The sequence below is a fragment of the Pleurodeles waltl genome, chromosome 11 (assembly GCF_031143425.1).
Source record: "Pleurodeles waltl isolate 20211129_DDA chromosome 11, aPleWal1.hap1.20221129, whole genome shotgun sequence".
Taxonomy (NCBI): domain Eukaryota; kingdom Metazoa; phylum Chordata; class Amphibia; order Caudata; family Salamandridae; genus Pleurodeles; species Pleurodeles waltl.
The window spans coordinates 1006224014-1006244485 of record NC_090450.1 but is presented as its reverse complement, the minus strand read 5'-3'; the positions used below and the strand labels follow the sequence as shown (position 1 = coordinate 1006244485).

The following is a 20472-nucleotide window of genomic DNA, read 5'->3' as shown; positions in this document are numbered from 1 at the left end:
ACCCTCCTACCTGTTCAGCCGGCGGTTTGCCCGAGACTACCTCCTGGACCTTGCCTGCAGCCTCGGAGTGACCCCGGGGTCCCCTGATAGAGAATCAATGGAGAGCAACATCTTGTTTGCACCCGGCCACCACAGTGCTGCTGATGGTGTATTTCTGATGGATACAACTACCTGTGGATTCCTCACCTAATGAATACTCCCATGACGCCAGCATTCGACGGAAATCTTCTTCCTAGTCTCTGCACGAGGACGTCACTCTCGCCCACGCGACGCCGTCTGACGTCATACAGGCAATAAGAGGTCCTTGACGACGTGCCAACGTCAGTTCCCTTTTTTCCGTGCATTCGAAACGGTTATCTTCGAGGGAGCAACTGTTACTTTTGTGGATAGTGTATTTTTTGCTGCGTAATCCTTCTCTGCAGTAATAATGTCGCAGAGAAAGTCGGGTTTCAAGCCTTGACGAGAGTGTGGGGGCAAGATGTCAGTTACAGATCCTCACTCCGACTGCCTTTGGTGTTTGAGCTCCGACCACGACGTCTCAACTTGCGATTCATGCCAGCACATGAATCCGAAGGCCCTCAAGGAACGTGAGGCTAAGTTGTTTATGGCGAAGTCGAAGAAAGAAAAGCATCACAAGAAGTCTTCTTCGCCAAGGCATCGGTGTCATCGAGACTCCCGGCCCCGTAGAGATTCACGGCGCCATTCAAGCAAGGAGACTCGTTCCAGGTCGCCTTCGGATCGGCGCCGGAGGACTTGGGAGATCAGTCCCACGGTCACGCCGCATCCGTCGACGCCGTTGCCCTCTCCGGCGTCACAGACTTCACCTGGGCAGGCGTCGGTGATTGAGGTGATGCAGCCTCTTGTGTTGTCTCCGGCGTCGCAGACGTCGAGGCCGGCGTCGGGGTCGCCTTCGATACAGGCACCCCAGTATCCGGCTTTTCCCACCCCTGGAGCCGATAGTACCGCATTCCTAAATGCAATGTATACCATCTTCCAACAGATGGCTCCAGGGGGTGCTCCGGCTGGTCCTTTGGCCTTTTCATTGGGTGATCCTGCGCCTCTACGGCCGGCACCCTTTATGCCCTTTCTCCCTTTTGGGAACGTGGGCTCGGCGCCGGTGGCCGCTCCGGTGGCTTCAGAGGGATTGGCCCCGGAGATTTCCATCCCGTCGACGTCCGGATTTTGTCCTGTGACTCCGGTGGGTCCATCTGCTCCAAGTTCTCTTCGTCCTGCTCTTTCATCGGCGTCGAAGTTGCCTGTGGCGCCGGACGCGGCGTCGGTTGCTTCTGGGGATCGGCGCCGATCTTCGACTTCGGCAGAGGCCATGTCGACTCCGCGTATCGAGCAGAGGCTACATTCGAGGAGACGGGCTCTTCGTCTATTGGAAGAGCAGGAGTACCAACGAGTCCTGGAGGAAGGAGAATTGGAGGACTCTGGTGATGGGCTGCATGGTCTGGATACTTCCCCTGAGTGGGATCTTTCGTCTCCAGGGGAATATACGGAGGAGGCTGCTTCCTTTCACGCTGTAGTACGGAAGGCAGCTAACTTTCTGGAACTGCCTATGCCGGTGGCAGAGGCGAAGCAGAATCTTCTAACGGAGGTGAAACATCCGGCCTCTGCTGCAGCGGAGCCTCTCTTGCCGTTTAATGAGGCTTTGCTGGATCCGGTGCTAGAGGTGTGGAAGAGGCCAGTATCTTCCTCAGCGGTTCATAGGGCTGTGGCTAGGAGGTATCGAGCTGCGCCATCTGACCCTGGCTTTCTTTCTAGACACCCTACACCGGAGAGCTTGGTGGTGCAAGCCTCCTGTTCATCAAAATCAGCGCCTGGATCTTTCCCGACGGTGCCTGGAGACAGGGACTCGAAAAAGCTGGATGCGCAGTCCAAGAAATGTTTTTCATCCTGCAGTCTGGCGTTGAAGGCCACCAACGCAACTTGCATTCTGGGGAGATACATCCATGCTCTTATGGATGACATTTCGTTGTCATTTACGGAGCTTCCCCAGGGTCTTTTGGATGTTGTTTCGGACGCCCAGGCTGCCGCGACCCAGATTATTCAGTCTGGGCTGGACACGACCGACTCGGTGGCTAGGGCAATGGGCACGGCTGTGGTGGCAAGGAGACAGGCCTGGCTCCGTAATTCGGGGTTTTCTGCGGATGTGCAGTCAACCCTATTGGACCTCCCGTTTGATGGGGACAAACTGTTTGGGGCCAAGGCAGATTCGGCCTTGGAGCGATTTAAGGAGAGCAGGGCCACAGCCAAATCGTTAGGGCTCCAAGCTCCTTCTTCCTCTGCCTCTTCCCTGCCTCTTCCAGATTTTTCAGGAGGTTTTGTGGATTTGTGCGTGGCTCTTCCTCCTCTTCCTTTCGGGGGAGATTCCAGCAACCTGCCTCTTCCCATCCCTATAGATCTTTTAGAGGGAGAGGTAGGGCCCGCACCAGAGGAGCCTCTAAGCAGCACTCTGCCTCTTCCTCGTCCTCTGGAGGGGTGCCGCAGGGAAAGCAGCCTTAGGCTTCCACCATTTCCCACTCACTCCTCTCCTGTAGGGGGAAGATTACGGCATTTTCTCCGCAAGTGGAAGACTATTACAACGGACACTTGGGTTCTTAGTATTGTGGGAAAAGGCTACACCCTTCCCTTTCGGGAGTTCCCGCCCCCCATCCCGCCTCGCCCATCTTATTGTTCAGAAGAACACCTCTTGTTGCTAGAACAGGAGGTACAAGTCCTCCTTTCAAATGGCGCGGTGGAGTTGGTCCCAGAGCAGGAAAGGGGTTGAGGTTGTTACTCAAGGTATTTCCTAATTCCCAAGAAGGATGGTCGTTTGAGACCAATCCTGGATCTGAGGATCTTGAATTGGTTCCTCAAACAGGAAAAGTTCAAGATGCTGACCCTAGCTCAGGTGCTTTTGGCGTTGAACAAGGAAGATTGGATGGTGTCTGTCGACTTGCAGGATGCTTACTTTCATATCCCGATACTCAAGTCACACAGGAAGTATCTCCGGTTTGTGGTAGGATCGCAGCACTATCAGTTTGCGGTCCTTCCGTTTGGTCTTACTTCAGCACCTCGAGTCTTCACGAAGGTGATGTCGGTGGTTGCGGCAGAGCTCAGAAGGAAGGGGATAGCAGTATTCCCTTACTTGGACGACTGGTTGATCAAAGCCAAGTCTCCGGAGCTTGTGTTGCATCATCTGCAGTCAACGACTCAGTTGTTATTCGACCTGGGCTTTTCGGTGAACGAGCCCAAATCTCACCTGGAGCCCTCTCAGCGCCTCCTGTTCATAGGGGCAGTACTGGATACAACATTGAGTCGAGCCTTTCCTCCGCCTCAGCGGATTCAAGATATTCAGGAATTGGTTCCAATGTTTCGAAGTGGAGCGGTAGTTCCAGTCATCAAGGTCCTTCGTCTGCTCGGTCTGTTTGCCTCCTGCAGTCTGTTGGTCACGCATGCTCGCTGGCACATGAGGGCTCTTCAGTGGTGCCTCCGAAGGCAGTGGTCTCAACACAAAGGAGATCTAGAAGGTGCTGTGGACTTGAAGTGGTGGATTGCGAGCAACAATCTTTCACAAGGAAAGCAGTTCGCGCAGTCGCCACCAGTGGCCACGGTCATAACGGATGCTTCCACTCTAGGGTGGGGAGCTCATCTGGGGGATCTGGAGATCAAAGGCCTTTGGTCTCCAGAGGAACAGAGGTTTCATATCAATCTGTTAGAGTTACGGGCTGTACGTCTGGCTCTCAAGGCCTTCCTCCCTTCCCTTCGTGGTCAGTCGGTACAGGTCCTGACGGACAATACTACCACGATGTGGTACATAAACAAACAGGGAGGAGTAGGGGCGTACCTTCTCTGCAGAGAAGCTCTTCGACTATGGTCCTGGGCAAAGGACCATCAGATTTGCTTGGTAGCAAATCTGGCCGGGGTCTTGAATGTACGTGCGGACGGTCTCAGTCGCCAATTCTCGGCAGACCACGAGTGGCGTCTCCATCCAGATCAAGCCCGTTTGATCTTCCAAAGGTGGGGGTTTCCTCGGGTAGATCTGTTTGCCACTCTGGAGAACGCGCATTGTCCATTATTCTGCAGCCTCCAGTATCCGATGCAGGGAGCGTTGGGGGACGCGTTTCAAATAACCTGGTGCGGCCAGTTGCTTTACGCGTTTCCTCCCATACCCTTGATTCCTCGAGTATTGAGGAAGATTCGCCAAGACTGGGCGCTAGTCATCTTAATAGCTCCGGATTGGCCAAGGAGGGTGTGGTACTCCGACCTTCTCCAACTCTCAATGTACCCTCCGCTCCGTCTCCCTTTCAGGGCAGACCTCCTCTCGCAGTCGCAGGGGCAGGTTTTACACCCCAACCTCCAGAGTCTGCACCTACATGCCTGGAGATTGAACGGGGCAACCTGAGTTCCTTCTCTCTTCCACCTGATGTAGTGGATGTTATCTTAGCGGCCAGGCGACACTCCACTAAATCTATCTACGCTAATAGGTGGTCTAAATTTGTTGCGTGGTGTGGAGAGAGGCAGATTGATCCCTTACATGCTCATCTATCGGACGTTTTGTCTTTTGCTCTGTCTCTAGCGCAGAAAGGTTGTGTAGTGGCTACCATTAAGGGGTATTTGTCGGCCTTGTCAGCCTTCATTTGTCTTCCAGACCAACCATCGTTATTTAAATCCCCTATTGTTATCAGATTCTTGAAAGGTCTTCTAAACAAATATCCTCCAAAACCATTTGTTATGCCGCAATGGGATTTGTCCTTGGTCCTGACTTTCCTTATGGGGTCCCCTTTTGAGCCTATGCATTCTTGCCCCTTAAGGTATTTGGTTATAAAAACAGTTTTCCTTGTAGCTATAACATCTGCAAGGAGAGTGAGTGAGTTGCAGGCCTTATCGGTAAAGCCCCCTTATACAACTTTTTATGGGGATAAGGTGGTGTTGAGGACCAAGGCTGCTTTCCTCCCGAAGGTTGTTTCACCGTTCCATTTGGCTCAGACAATTACTTTGTCCACGTTCTATCCTCCGCCTCATCCTTCTAAAGAGGAAGAAAGACTGCACCGTCTGGACCCAAAAAGGGCGTTGAGCTTCTTTATTGATAGAACAAAGGATTTCAGGCTGGAGGATCAGCTGTTCATCGGGTACGTGGGCAAGAGGAGAGGAAAGGCAGTCCACAAGAGAACACTCTCCAGGTGGGTTGTTCTTTGCATTAAAATCTGTTACTCTTTGGCAAAGAAGGATCCTCCTGAGGGCATTAGAGCTCATTCCACCAGAGCTAAGTCGGCCACTACGGCCTTGGCCAGAGGTGTTCCTGTGGTCGACATCTGCAAGGCCGCAACTTGGTCGTCCCTTTCATACTTTTGCGAAACATTACTGTTTGGACTCTGAGGTCAGAAGGGACGCCCATTTTGCACGGTCAGTGCTGCAGGATTTCTTGGTTTGACCATTTAGGCACCCGCCACCGGGCGTGGTACTGCTTTGGGACTCTATTCATTAGGTGAGGAATCCACAGGTAGTTGTATCCATCAGAAGAACGAGTTACTTACCTTCGGTAACAACTTTTCTGGTGGATACATTAGCTACCTGTGGATTCCTCACGGTCCCACCCGCCTCCCCGTTGCCTTTCTGGTCTTACCAAGTAATCCTTGAGTGCTCTCCTCTTGGTCTTCAAGGTTGCAATAGATCTTGTATATATGGATACTTGTGTATATTTATCTGTATATATATATGTATATATCTTTGTGTATATACATGATTTACATATATTTGTTCGTTATATTAAATTTACAGCTATTCATTGCAATATTGTGTATTTTACAAGGTTATGGGATGTTGCCTTGCTCTTTCATTGCATTGGGTTGTTCTCATGCACGTAAAAAATGTTGGTACTGACGTCGGCACGTCGTCGAGGACCTCTTATTGCCTGTATGACGTCAGACGGCGTCACGTGGGCTAGAGTGACGTCCTCGTCGACGTGCAGAGACTAGGAAGAAGATTTCCGTCGAATGGTGGCGCCATGGGAGTATTCATTACTTGAGGAATCCACAGGTAGCTAATGTATCCACCAGAAAAGTCGTTACCGAAGGTAAGTAACTCGTTCGTTTGGTGCCTACTTGTGCGCACCCCCCACCCCCTGCCCGGTCTTCCCTCCGAAGATGCATGTACTTGCCTGCAGATCTGAAACCAAGTGCCCCCCAGTCTCCATAGGAGCCCATTTTAAATTTGCCTACACTTTGACCTCTGCACCTGGCTGGCCCTGTGTTGCTGGTGGTGGGTGTTTGGGGTTAACTTGAACCCCAACCTGTGGACTTTCTAACCCCCGGAGACTGGAACTGTAAGTGTTGTACTTACCTGCAAATTGATCCAACTTTTCCTCCCCAGGAACATTTCTGGAAATTGCACTGTCAACTATTAAAGCAGATAATTGCCAATATTTAATAAAACTGTATACCTTTATAGATTTCAAACAGTGCTATTGATGCATGTGTCAAATATGAAACTATTTAAGTACTTACCTGCAACTTGAATCTTGTCTCTAAAAATAAATTGATATTTTTGCTATATAAAAACCATTGGTCTGAAGTTAAGTCATTGAGTGTGTTTCTTCTATTGTCTGTGTGTGTACAACAAGTGCTTTGCACTACCCCCTGATAAGCCTACCTGCTCGACCACACTACTAGAAAAGAGCATTAGTATTCTCTACTTTAGCCTCTGTTAAGCATATGGGGAACCCCTGGACTCTGTACACACTATATTATATCTCATTTTGATATACTATGTACAGAGGCCAGCTTCCCACAGATTCTCATTGCACCAGAGTGCCTGAGGCAGTGGTGGTTCCTGGACCTCTTTGACTGATCGTTCTGATGACATATCAGGCTGCCATGCAGGCCAGGCCTACTGACGAAATTCGGAGGGCAGATGAGACACCCTAATCTCTCCTGCTTGATTTTGGCAGCATGGCTCCTGAGTTAGTACAGTATGGGGACCTAAATTTTCCAGAGGAATGTATGGAAATCCTAAAAGAGGTAAAACAGCCATCCACCCTAACAACATATTCCTTCAAATGGATGAGATTCTGCATCTGGTGTTCCTCCAAAATGATAGAACCTACTTATTGTCAGGAAGATGTAATTCTTCCATACTTGTTACACCTGGCTAAATCTGGTCTTCAACTCCTTGATTAGGGTCCATCTGGCAGCTCTGACTGCACACAGAAAAGGTCTTTCGCAAACCTCTTTCTTTAGGATAGCAGTCATCAAAGATTTCCCATATGGGTTAAAGAAGGTCTTTCTTCCAGTTAGGTGTCCTTCTCCTCCAGGGGAGTTTAATGTGGTCCTTTCGCGCCTCATGCAAATTCAATTTGAGCCCATACACAAGGCATCTTTCTTGTGGCAATTACATCAACATGCAGTATAAGCGAGATTCAGGCTCTCTGTGCTCACAAGCCTTACACAGTATGCCATTCCTCCAAGGTAGTGATGCGAGCATATCCTAAATTCCTGCCCAGAATTATCTCTTGACTTTCATGTCAACCAGTTGATTTCCTTGCCAACTTTCTTTCAAAACCCATCTATTCAAGTATAGGGCTCTCCACTCTCTAGACGTAAAGAGGGTTTTAAAATTCGACTTCGATAAAACCAGATCTATTTGAAAATCTCCACAATTGGTTTTTAATTATGGTCAGGTTCGCACCTGTCTGGCCACCTCCAAACAATCTCCAGATGGATTGTCTGCTGCATTCTATTTTGCTACTAACTAGCTAACAAAACCCTAGCTGGCAGACCAAGAGCACATTCTACCAGAGGTAAGTCTGCCACGACTGCCTTGATGAGCAATGTTCCCTTAGCAGAGATCTGTGGAGCTGCAACCTGGAGGGTTGTCCTCGCGTTCACTAAAGATTATTTTCTTGACTCTTGATGCCAGGACAGATGCTCAAGTAGGAAAGGCTTCTCTCAAGAACCTCTTCGCTTGATAGCGTATTTCATTACTGTTTTGTCTACTCCTCTGCTGTTTATGGGATGGGCTTGCTATTCTTTTGAACGCATCGGACTATTCATGGAAATCCCCTGCGAAAGAAGGAATAGTTTCTTACCTGTAACTCCAGTTCTTTCGTAGGTGTATTTCCGTGATAGTCATGAGCAACCCTCCCTCCTCCCCGAAGGAGTAGATAACATTTCTCAGGTATATCATTACTCAGGTAGGGCTACCTGCAAAAGAACTGAGGTAACTGGCTCTCTCCAGGTGTGATGGGATACTGGAGGACTAGCTTTTCTTAAAGTCAGTCTCCTTTTTCTTCATTTATAAGGGCAGCCTATGAGTTACACTGCCCTGCACTCCATCATTATTTTGCATTACAAAAAGGTTTGTGAAGGATTTTTTTCTTCTAAATGTTCAACTCATTCCTGCATTTGAATGCATAGGTCTTAGCTTTGTCCTTTTTTAGAGCAAACTGGATGAAGAATTTTGGACATTGTAGCCTTTCTCTTAGGCTGCATATTGACATTAAGTGACTTTGCAGACCTTCCTGAAGTAAGGTGAACATGAACACGTAAGTTACATTGGAAAAAGTGCTCCGGGGTCCCCTCCGGCAGGCGGAACTATTCAACGCTTATGACTATCAATGGCTTCCTGCAGGTTTCTAATTCCTTAGGCCAGGTTTCACATGAGATCATTGCAGCAGTGCCTGTAGTATCAGTGGAGTCGGCTTATGAACAGTAGGGAGAACAAGTTAATACTGTCTTGGGCTGCCATCCATTTGTTTCCCTAGTGGTGCAGGTTGATAAATGTACTGAATGAACTTCCTTTACATAATGTTGTATGATAGTCATGCATACATGGATCATCTACAGTTTCAAGATAAATTATCAAACAAGGAGAAATCCTATTGTATCAACCTATTGAAATGGTGTCCGTCTGGCTCTGTTACTTCTGTCTTTTAAGACAGTTGCTGTTTGTTTTAACAGACAATAAACAATGTATTTGTAAAGGCAAGGGGGCTCATTCTGGGTCTCTGGGTCCCTAGAAGCCCAAATGACTTGGATATGGGTTTCAGTAAGGAACTCATATATTGATGGTTCATCTGCCAGGGATCCAGAATGTAGAAGCAGGCTGTCATTCATTCAAAGAAAATCAGAAGTGGGTTTTCAACTGTGGTGTGCTGGAAATCCTCATTAGAGACTGCAGCTATCCTCAAATAGACTGATTAGCAGACTGAAACCACCTCCCAAGTTCTGTCACCCAAGATTAGAGGGGGATGCTCTTGTGAGTGTTAAAAGAGGTTCCTATATGCTTATCCTCCCGTTCTTTTTATCTTGTGTACTGATCAAGCTGTACCCTTGAATAGCCAGAATAAGCCTCATACTGTTGTAGTGACCCTTTCAGTGGTGTTTTCTAGGCCGCCTCCACCTATCAGAGGTACCACCTTGGAATCTACCTTGCACAATGGGTTTTCCTGTACAAGTTTGTGGGTCAGATCTTGCATTCCCAAACTTCCATTATTTAACGTAAGTCTGGTTCCTGAATTCTTTCTGTATGGACGTCGGAACTTTCACAACATCCATATAGACTCTTTACAATAGGGAATGCATGTCTTCACCAGAATTTCGTAGGCTTTCAAGTGAGGGGTTCTGAATCCTGTGTATCTAAAACGCGAATTTCTCTTTCAGAAATAGTGGTGCTTTGCCTTCATCTTGCAAGATCAAGGCTACACTGTTCAACCCTTTAGGTACACCTTGCAGCATTCACTGCGTCTAGGAAATCTTTGCAAACTTCTTTCTTTAGAGTGCCAGTTGTTAAAGACTTCTTGAAGACAAGATAAAAAGTGTTTTCCTTCTAATAAATTCCTTTCTCCACCATGAGAATTCAACATCGACCTTTCTAGTTTAATGGGTCCACCTTTTTTTGTATACAATGCTCGTGTCAATTAGTCTATCAGCTTTCTTTCCAAACCCTTCGACTCTAGCAGAAAGAGCCCTTCACATTTTAAACATGAGGGGGGTTAAAACATTCTACTTACGGCACATACAACAATTTGATTATTTTTAATTTACAGGCCTGCAAGAACTGTTTTACCTGTGACAAAACAATTCATAACAAGGTGACTCGTAACTTATATTTTATCTACTTAGCATTTACAAAACCAGTGTTTATGTAGTAGACGTAATGTACATTCAACCCAGACAAAGATGCTCCTGTGACACTTGAGAAAGGCCCCCTTTTGAGAGAGCGGTAAAGCCGTTGAATGGTAGAGCATATATAGATTTTGAAAATGCTACTGTGGATTCGAACTCTAGAGTGGACATCCAAGTAGATGAGGCCTTTTTTGAGGAATCTATTTGAGTGATAGTTGGTGCGGTTTTCTTTTCTGCCCTTGCTGGTTGGAAGGGATTGATATTCTATTCCGTGCTATGGACTAATGATGAGGATCCCCTGGAAAGAAGGAACAGTTTTGTACCTGCAATCCTGGTTCTCCGGCAGGGGAATCCTCATCAGTTGTCAAGCAACGCTCCCTCCTCCCCAGACCAGAAAGCATACATTGTTTTTTTCCGTTTATACTCTGGGACCCTCTTGGGTCTGTAAAAATGAACTGACTCGTCATCTCTGGGACATATTGTGCATAGGAGGAAGGGTGAGGCCCTTAAATGCACAATGCCAGTTTTTGCTCTTGTCTATGGCAGCCTGTGTGCTATGATTGCCTTTCTATTCCCTTCTTTTCGCTGTAGAAAGCAAGTTTGAAAGATATTTCTAGTCATTTTGTAATGTTAGTATTTGGTTTATTTGTTTTTTTTTCTCAAAATGACTGGCCATTTTTGGCATGTTAATAAGCTGCAAAAACTTCTTCTTGTAATAAAGCACAGTCTTTGACTGAAAAAATATTCATATATTTCATAGTGTTCTGGGATCCTGTGCATGGGTGGGGCAGTTCAGTGCTCGCAATTTTAAGGATTCGGACTGGATGAGATCTAGGATTACCTTTCCTTTTGCAGCTTGATGCTTGCTTAAATTGTATCATAACCATTACTCAACTAGAATATAATTGTAGAAGTCTGGATTTGCTGTTTTCTCTTGTTTAGAGTAGGTGACTTCATAATGATTCCTGTCTGGAAGTCACAATGTGAATCTTGTCATTTTTTTAAATTGCAATTGAAGATTCCTCCACCTGGTCCAACACGACCTAGGCCTACGCAGCATCTACCACCACAACAGCAGGCACCACCATCAGAAGGGGAACTTGTTGGACGTGGGCGGCAGCGTATTGTAACTGTACCAGCAAGGCTACCATGTGGTGAAGGTAGGACTGTGATGCAAACATTTTTATATGGTGGAGGGGGTGGAATTTGGGCGGGTGAGTTTGGGGTGGTAAAGTGCTGGGGCAAAAATGAGGCCCAAAATGTTTTTTTCCTTGTTGCAATAATTGATTGAGATGGATTGGAGCCTTCTGCCAGATGCTGAAGGCAGTGTAATATGTGGGCTGAAGAGTATGCGACCCCCCCCCCAAAAAAATGGTACAGCCCACCCTGCCACCTAGTATCTTCTTTTTTTTTTTTTTGTGTTGTATTTTTTTAATTGTTAATTGCATCATATTACATAGTATAGTGAACAGTCTGTTAACCTAAGCCACGCTGTTTCCAATCAGGTTTTCTCATATGGAAGACAAAAAGTACAGTTTTACATTCTATGAGTCATTATCAATACACGTCTGTTTTTTTCTAGGCATTATACATGTACAATTGTTATTTTATATCTCTTGTCTATTGCTATGCCATTTGCCATAGTTGCAGTTTTTTTCTTATAATAATGCATATACAATCAGAGATATGTTAAACGATTCAATGAAACCAACTTATAAAAGAAGAGGGAGAGAACAAAAAAAACAAGGATCCATTTGCTCCATGATGTCCTCGTTATACAATTCTACTGTAATAGTCTGGGTCAATACTAACCAGGTGTCCCATTTGCCATCTCCTTGAGTCTCCCTGGAATATGCTGCTAGTCATTTAAAGAGTGTGAGTCATAATGTTTTGTGGTAAGGGTGGGATACAGTCAAGGGTAGTGGGGGACCATTAGGAGTGTACTGAGGGATGTAAAGAAAAGTAGTGATTAGTGTGGGTTATGAGAACGGGGGAAGGAAGGAGGGGGTGGCGGGTGAGGGGGAGAGGTGTCTGGGTAGGAATCTAAGTGTATAGAAAATGTAGAGTAGGGAGGGAGGGTATGGAAGGGGTAAGGGGAAAGAGGGCGTATATATGGATTGTATTAGTGTCCATGGTGTCTAATAGGCAGAAGAAGAATAAGGAAGTGGCAACGATAGTAACAATAAAAATCACTGTAATAATAATGATGTTAACATTAGTAGTGATATTAGTAGTGATAGTGATAGTGACCAAGGGGAGGGGGCCGTGTGAATTCAAAAGGCAAATCATTATAGTGGCTGCTTCCATATGAAGAGAAAAATAGAGCCAGACTATAAAGTGTTATCAGATGTTTTGGGGCAGGGGGGTGTGGTGGGGGGGAATGGATCGGGGAATGACACGGTGATATGAACATCAATAATATGTATAAGGATTGGGATATGAATAACTGATAACGGAATATGTTATGCCAAAAAGGTCAATGAATAGTGGATGGTGAGCAGCGGTTTTTATCATAGGTTATACAGTAGCTTTCTACCTTTCTACCGGGGGGGGTGGGGCGGGTCATCTGAGTCCAGGAGGGGAGGGATGGTGTTAGGTATGGGTGGATGTACCTGCATGGGTATGATAGCAGGAATGGTATATTCCCACTACGTGGTCTTTTGTGGAGTTCTCTAGGGGTAATCTGGTCCTAGTGTCCGGAGATGAAGGATGACCAGGTCTGGAGAAACACCTCCGTTCTGTCCTGTAAACTGTAGATAAGTTGTTTGTGTGTGGCTGCTTAGTACATAGCGGTCAACCATTCATCATGGGAGGGGACGGTCGGTGGTCACCAGTGTGTGTGTGGCTGCTTAGTACATAGCGGTCAACCATTCATCATGGGAGGGGACGGTCGGTGGTCACCAGTGTCTAAGGATGCATAATTTGGCCGTTGCTAGCGCGGTGTGTAGGAGTCTACTTTGAGTTCGTGTGATCTTATGGAGTTCTCCCATGTCGTGTAGCAATAGAAGAGATGGGGTGAGGAGTGGTGGGAGGGGTAGGGATTCTCAGAGGGTGTTTCCCACTGTTCTCCAAAAAGGTTGTACGGCTGCGCAATCGTGTAGGATATGGAGTAAGTCGCAGTGTGTGTGTGTGGGCACCTCCAGCAGTTTGCATGGGGGGGAAGAAGTCTTGCCATATGTAATTTTTGTGGGGTCCAATACCAATCATGTAGTGTCTTAAAGAGGCAGAATTTCAGACGAGCCTCGCGAGCTCCACGGTCCCTGGCTTCGATCAGTCCAGTCCTCCAGGTCATATTCAGTTTGTAGGTGCGTCTGCCATTTGTTTTTGAGGGAAGTCAGGAGTGGGAGTGAGAAGAGGTGGCGATTCAGCAATGCCTGGAGTCCCGATATCGCACCTTTCATCTTCCCCCATGTCTCTAGATAGTGTAGTATAGGAAAGCGCGGGAGATGTCGGGGAAGGGCACCTAGTCTCTGTTTAAGACAATGTCTGAGTTGGAGGTAACGCCATGAGTGGTATTCTGGGAGGTTGAATTCCACCTGTAGGTCCCTAAAAGTTTTCCAGGTTTCCCCTGATATAAGTTGGTCCACTCGTCTGATGCCTCGTTGACCCCAATCCTTACAGGTAATAGTTTTCCCTCCGATTTGGAACCCTTTGTTGCCCCATAACGGAGCCCTGTCATGTAAGTTGGGGTCTATCTTAAGGAGCCAATGTACCCGCTGCCAGGTTTTCTTCATGGTTCCTATCATAGGATTGGTGGGTCGGGGGCATTTTTGTCTCGTATCGTATAATAGCTGGAGGCCGTAGGGGGCCCCTGTAAGGGCTCGTTCTACGTCCACCCACAGCGGCGGGGTTATTACAGTCGGGAGTAGGAGGGCCATTTGTGGAAGATGTAACGCGTACGAATAGTGTTCGATCGAGGGAAGGCTTAGTCCACCGCATTCCCGATGGGCTATCAAGGTGGTTTTGGGTAGTCGTGGGCGCAAGCAAAGGAGCGGATACAGCGGTCTATCTCTCTTAATACAGGTAAGGGGATCTGTAAGGGGAGCATGCCTAGGACATATAGGAACCTCAGCAAGGTTACCATCCGCACAGCCTGTACTCTGCCCCACATGGAGAGGTTCAGTTGGCCCCATTTCTCAAAGTCCTGTTTCATGGTATTGATCAGTGGGTCTATATTGTCTGACACCACATTGACCAACCCTGTATTTACGTCAATTCCTAGATATCTTAGTCGGGAGTGTTTCCATTTAATCGGTAAGCCTTGTATGGAGGCACTGACTGTGACTTGGGAAAGTGGTAGAGCTTCGCACTTGTCCCAATTGATTCGATATCCTGATATGCATTCAAATTCCGTTAGAATCTCCCTCAGGGCAGTGATGGAAGTGGGCAGGTCAGTGAGGGTAAGTAAGATATCGTCTGCGTATAAATATGTCAGATTTTCCGCCTGGTAGCGGGATTCCTGATATGAGGTTGGAACTACGGATGGCTGCCGCCAGAGGCTCCACCGCGAGTAGCAATAGAAGGGGTGATAGTGGGCATCCTTGACGTGTCCCCCTCCGGATCTCAAAAGTGTCCGACAGGAACCCCCCACAGTTTACCTGTGCTGTCGGGGAGCCATATAGGAGGCGCACCTTGTAAATTAAGCCTTCTCCTAACCCGAATCGTTTCAAGATTTTGAAGAGGTACCACCATTCTATTCGGTCGAACGATTTCTCAGCATCCAACGAGAGGGCTAGAGCTTCTTCTCGTGTATCGCGGGCGGCCCAAATGGCATGGAAAAGTGTGTGGAGGTGATTCCTGGAGGAGCGGCCCGGTACAAAGCCTACTTGGGAGTGATGGATTAACGAGGGGATAACTTTTTTAAGGCGAGTGGCCAGTATTCCCGCTAATATTTTAATATCTCCATTCAATAAGGAGATAGGGCGATAGCTTCCGCTAAGAAGTGGGTCTTTTCCGGGTTTCGGCAAGACTGTGATAGTGGCTTTATTAGACATAGGATGTATGGAGCCTTCCCTTTCGGCCCCTTGAAATGCCTCGTATAAGACATCTACAGTGTCGGTTCCCGTTCATTTATAGAATTCAGATGTAAACCCATCCTCCCCCGGTGCTTTGTGATATGATAGATTAGCTATTGCTTGTTGTATCTCTTCCTTACTAATATCCCCTTCTAGAAGAGCCCTACCTTCATCTGTAAGATGGGGGATGTGCGTCCTCTGCAGGAATGCATCTAAGCGGGCAGTGTCTTCCGATGTTTCTGAGGAATATAAAGTTTGGTAGTACCGGCCGAATTCTTCTGCAATTGCCTGGGGGTGTGTAATGAGTAAGTTATCCTGGGTGCGTAGTGCCGGTATAGCAAGTGCTGTTTCCCGTTGGCGTAGTTGGGCAGCCAGTAAGCGGCCCGCTTTCTCTCCGTGCTCATAGTGGCGTCCCTTCAGCCGTTGTAGGGCATATTCTGCCTGTGAGGTGTAGAGGGTGTTAAGCTCCATTTTAGCCTGTTCTAGGGAGCGGCGATTTGGGGGAGGAGGGGTGGGTTGTTGTGTGTATTTCCTCATGGCCTGTGTTATTGTGTCTTCTAGCGTGTGTTGTCGGGCCCGTCTATGGGCATTGGAGATAGCTGCATCTCTCATTAATTGCCCTCTGATAGTTGCTTTCGCCGCAGCCCAGCGAAGTTGTGGTGAGGTCACTGAGCCTTTATTGTCCTTCAAGTATGTGGCCATATAGGTCTTAAGTTGTTCCTTCCCAGTCGGGGATCGGTATCTAGTGTTAGGGAGGCGCCAGGGTTTACGGCCGGGTGTAATCATTCCGAGTTCCAGGGTTATTACTACCGGAGAATGGTCTGATAGTGCGGCTACCAGTATTTCTATTGACATAACCGCTTGTAGTATTCTATGATTAAGTAAGAAATAGTCTAGCCGTGACTGGGTCCCGTGGACCGAAGAGACAAAAGTATTTTCCCTATTGGAAGGGTGGGAGAGACGCCAACAATCTATTAGGCCATGATCTGAGAGGATGTCTTTGAAAACGGCTCTATCTGCATTGTTACCCGCGTCAAGACCAATTGATCGGTCTAGAATGGCATCTTGGACTATGTTCCAGTCCCCCCCAAGAATATATTGTGAGGCACCTATCTGTGTCAGAAGACGTTGAGGGAGAGGAAAAAGGTGCGCTTCGAGCCGGTGGGGGCGTATATGGAGCCTATGCATATTGTGGAGGATCCTACCACTAGCTTAGCCAGTACGTAGCGTCCCTCTGGGTCATGCCATGTTTTAATTAGTCGGAATTGCAGGGAGCGACGCAGGAGTATTGCCACTCCACATTTTCTTCCCGTTCCTTGTGTACCTGCCAACATGGGTGGTGTTCCGCTGTATATTACTTTTCCCACCCAATCTCTACGTAATTTCTCTGATTCCGTCGAGGAGAGGTGTGTTTCCTGTAGTAGAGCAATGTCAGTATGTTTGGAGCGGAGATAGGACAGTATCTTCTGTCGTTTAATATAATGGGTCATGCCGTGTACATTCCAGGACAGTGCCGTGAGTGGGGTTGTCGATCCCGAGGGCGCCGGGTGTGTCATGGTTTATGGTGTATTGAATATGTTATGGTCCGTGTGGTGGGACCAGGAAGTAAGTAAGGACTGGGCTGAGAGGCAAGGAATATGGATTTCTTGTTCAGTTAGGCCTTGGGAGGTTGGGAGAGTTCCCCTTGGTCACAATACGAAAAATATAGAAGAGAAGGGAAAAGAAAGGAAGGGAGGGGGATGGAGAGGAATAGCGTGGAATGTGCAGAGAGACGGACAACGATTAAGAATAATTGATAAAAGTGATAAAGAAAAAATAGGAAAAGGAAAAAGGAATAGCAAATGGAAATTGGTCAGAGGATGAAAACACTCACTACTGTCTAAAACCTAATCTGCGGGTCTAACCTGTAAGGCCCGCGCGCCGGTAGGGTATTATATCAATGGGGCATGATAAGGGAATAGATGCTTCGTTCCTGGTATCATGGGACCTCCCGGGGGGGTGGGGGGGTGTGTGTGGGGGGGCCTCAGTTGTGTGGGTGCATAAATGGGTGCATGAAGTGCCGGGGTGGGCTGGGCACGGGCCCGGAGTAGATGTTATGGTCCAAGAACGAGGGGGGAGAGGGACAGGCCAGGGGCCATGTGCTACAGGACCTCCCGCTACACGTTCTGTGCTTATCACCTGTTAAGACATCTTAGAATATGAGAATTCTTAGTATCTTATGATGGCCTGCGGTGTTGCATTTTGAGTGTTCGTCCGGGAGCATGCCCCTTGTGGTAGTCTTGGAGCCGCCATGACCCCGAGTTGTGTTAGTCTGATTACTCTCTTCAGTGCGATTGGTATATGCCTGAGAGTTAACTGTGCTGTTGTACAAGTATACCTATGTGTTACATTGTGGCAATCAGTATTTGATAAATGTGTTTTTAGTAGGTCCCCACTCCCCTATTGGGTGAGCAGCAGATGTGGTGAATGGGTATGTCACTTATTTGTCCCAAGGTGAAGAGTAGATGTTCTAGAAGCGGGTCCGGATCTCCAGGGCAGCTGTCCTACTGTGGGTTTAGTGTTCAGCATGCTGATCTTCTGATGGTGGTTTCAGGGGGGAGCGGGATTTGTCTCTCCCCGTGTGTGGAGTGTGATAAATCACTGCTTGCAGGATGTGCTCCTGGGATTCCTGTGTCTTTGGTGACCGATCATATCCTCGGCCTCTTTTTTGCGAAGGGGGACGTTGAGTCTGGGGCCATGGAGTTGACAAACTAATAGCAGTTTCTGTATGCGCCGCTGGAGAGTCCGGACGGCCGGGGGTGGTGTCCATAGATTGCGGGGTCACACTATGTAGATAAGCGCTGAGGTCCTCGGGGTCAGTGAAGTCTCTGGATGTGCCGTGGTGTGTGATCCACATACGTGCTAGTTCAAAAAGACCATACTTGATGTCTAGAGATCTTAGTTGCGGACGTAGGGCAAGAAATGCTCTTCTTCTGTCATTCGTTAACCTCGAAGTCTGCTGCCACTCTGATTTCGTGTCCATCCAGTGATATCGGTTGTCGTGCTTTAGCTGTTGAGATGACCTGGCGGGCTTGTTCATGGCGCAGGAAGCATGCGATGATAGGACGCGGTTTATTTGCAGACGCTTTGTGTGAAGGACCAATTCTGTGCACCCTCTGAAATTCTGGAGGTGGTAAACTCTATGCCGAAGTGGTTGGTCAGCAGTGAGCTAAGAAAGGTTTTGATATCTGATCCTTCTTTTTGTTCCGGTATACCGAAAAAGCGTACATTGTCTCTACGACTTCGGTCCTCCAGTTCAGTAAGTTTAGCTCTGAGTGACTTTAGTTCTTCTTCCTGATCAGGGGTTATTGCTATATGGTCTTCTACTGCCGACAGGCGCTGATCTAGGTTATTTGCTGTTTCTCTGAAGCCTGCTATATCAGTGCGGATTGAGGAGGATGCTAAAGTTAAGTCTGTTATTTTTAAGTCCATTGCCTCCAAGCGTCGTCCAACTGAGGCAATCTCTTGCAGTATACGGTCTGTGGCGTCTAGTGCGGGTTGATCTACCGGGGGAGATGTGTGCCCCTGTGATGCCGTTTGTGCCGTCATAGCTTTGGGTTGAGCAATGGCTTCCGAGAATAGCAGTTGACGAGAATGTTTACTTGCGGTCTTGTCGTTGGGCATTGTTCTCAAGGGGTGGAAATCAATTAGGAGATATTATTTTAAGAGCTAGCACTTGTAGGTCCACGGAAAGTTTCCTCGACTTCCAAGGATGGGTCAGACCTTGGAGTATAGGATCTGCTGTGGTCTGCTAAGCTTTAGAGCGTGATCTATAGAGGATTAGAATATGCTCAGTTTCTGATAGAGGTCCATTGATATAAAGCTGAAGAGAGATCAATGAATTGGAGTGTGATGCAGCGTGCAATAGTGGGGGGTATCTTGTCTATCTTTTATTTTAGATCAGTCTCTTATTGTTTGGTTGGAGGGTCAGGTTGCGTAGTGCGACACGTGTTGTTCTACTCTTCTTTCTTCTTCCTATTACGGCTTTCCTCCCCCTTCTTTGCTTCTTTATCGTTCCTTATGTGAGAAATCTTTGTCCCTCTGTTGCTCTTTGAGATCCTTTCTCTGTCTCCCTTTTGTCTTCCTTCCCCCTTTTCCTCTGCCTTCCCTCTGGATGTCGTGGAGATTCTTATTCTTTGCGCACTAGGTCATAAACGAGGGGGGGGGGGGAAGTATGTCCTTTGTTTGCTGCTGATGGTCTCGCTAGATAATGTTGTTTGAGGGGTCTCACCGTCTCAGCATGCGGTCTCCTTCAGGCATTATTTAGTCCCCGTGTAATATTGCTTCTTCTCCTTTCCGCCGTGGTCGTCCTCAGGCCTAGGTTCCTCAGTGATCCATCCTCCTTGGGGTCCCCTCTCCCTCCATCCGCATAAGGGGGCAGTGCGGCGCTCCAGCGCCCGGGGAGCCGAGGCGGAAGAGGGCCGATCCGGGCGCCTCCCTCGCGATGCGTCCCGGGCCCGTGTGGCACCGCACCTTAGTCCGCGGAAGCTCGGAGGCCGCATTTGCTCTCGCGTCTCCGGACGTGTCTGCCGTTGCTCTGGTCCCACAACTTTGCCTCTCTGGAGGCCCCGTCCCTCCGCCAGCCGGGAGGCCACACTAGGGGTCAGGATCGCAGGGGGAAGACCCTCTGTTTGCCAGCTTGACCTGCCCGGCGCGCGGAGATCTTTTCTCAGGCGGCCATTTTCTTCGACGGCCAGACCACGCCCTCCATCTTAATTCTTTTTAACTCCAGTATTGGAACTTTCATAGATTCACATGCTTGAATACTTCCCCATCGTCAAGATGGGAGTCTTCGTGGAATATATAACATAGGCCTAAAATGTACATCTACATTGCATGCCTTAGGCCTCAATTCAACAATCTATCAGTCATTTTGTAAAATAGACCTAAACTCAAATTTGAACCAATCAGATTGCCTCTCCCCATAGAACCTCCTTTGAGGAGCTGCTTTCCCTCATATTTTCCACCGCATGTCAAGCTGAGGAACCTCCTTTGAGCTCTGCTCAAAACTTTCTCTCAGAAGACTATTGCCTGAATTTGTACCTTTATTTTCTTCTATGGTGCTTCAAACTGGCTGCCATGTCAGACACCAAGAAAGGGCCTTTTTAGATCCTGTGCCTCTTGTTTAAAGAAAAGATTACATGTGGATGATCCACATGAGGAATGCATTTACTGCTTATATCCCAGTCATAAAACCAAGGACTTTGAAGGACAGAGAGGGTCGTCTGCTTTTGTGGCTTCAGTAAGGTAAGACTGGCCACTCAGCCTCTGAGGACAGTGCCTCTTCCTCTATCTTTGTTCCTAAAACG

The 20472-nt window shown here is 47.8% G+C and overlaps 1 protein-coding gene across 2 annotated transcripts in view; it reads left to right on the top strand.

The window, feature by feature from the left end:
* The window catches only part of PIWIL1 (piwi like RNA-mediated gene silencing 1), a 1338982-nt gene that overhangs the window by 75050 nt on the left and 1243460 nt on the right, over positions 1 to 20472 (top strand). For both annotated transcript variants that reach the window (XM_069215364.1, XM_069215365.1), the window contains exon 3: positions 11128 to 11269. In XM_069215364.1, the coding sequence (XP_069071465.1) occupies positions 11128 to 11269 (142 nt within the window). The remainder of the gene's footprint in view (positions 1 to 11127; positions 11270 to 20472) is intronic.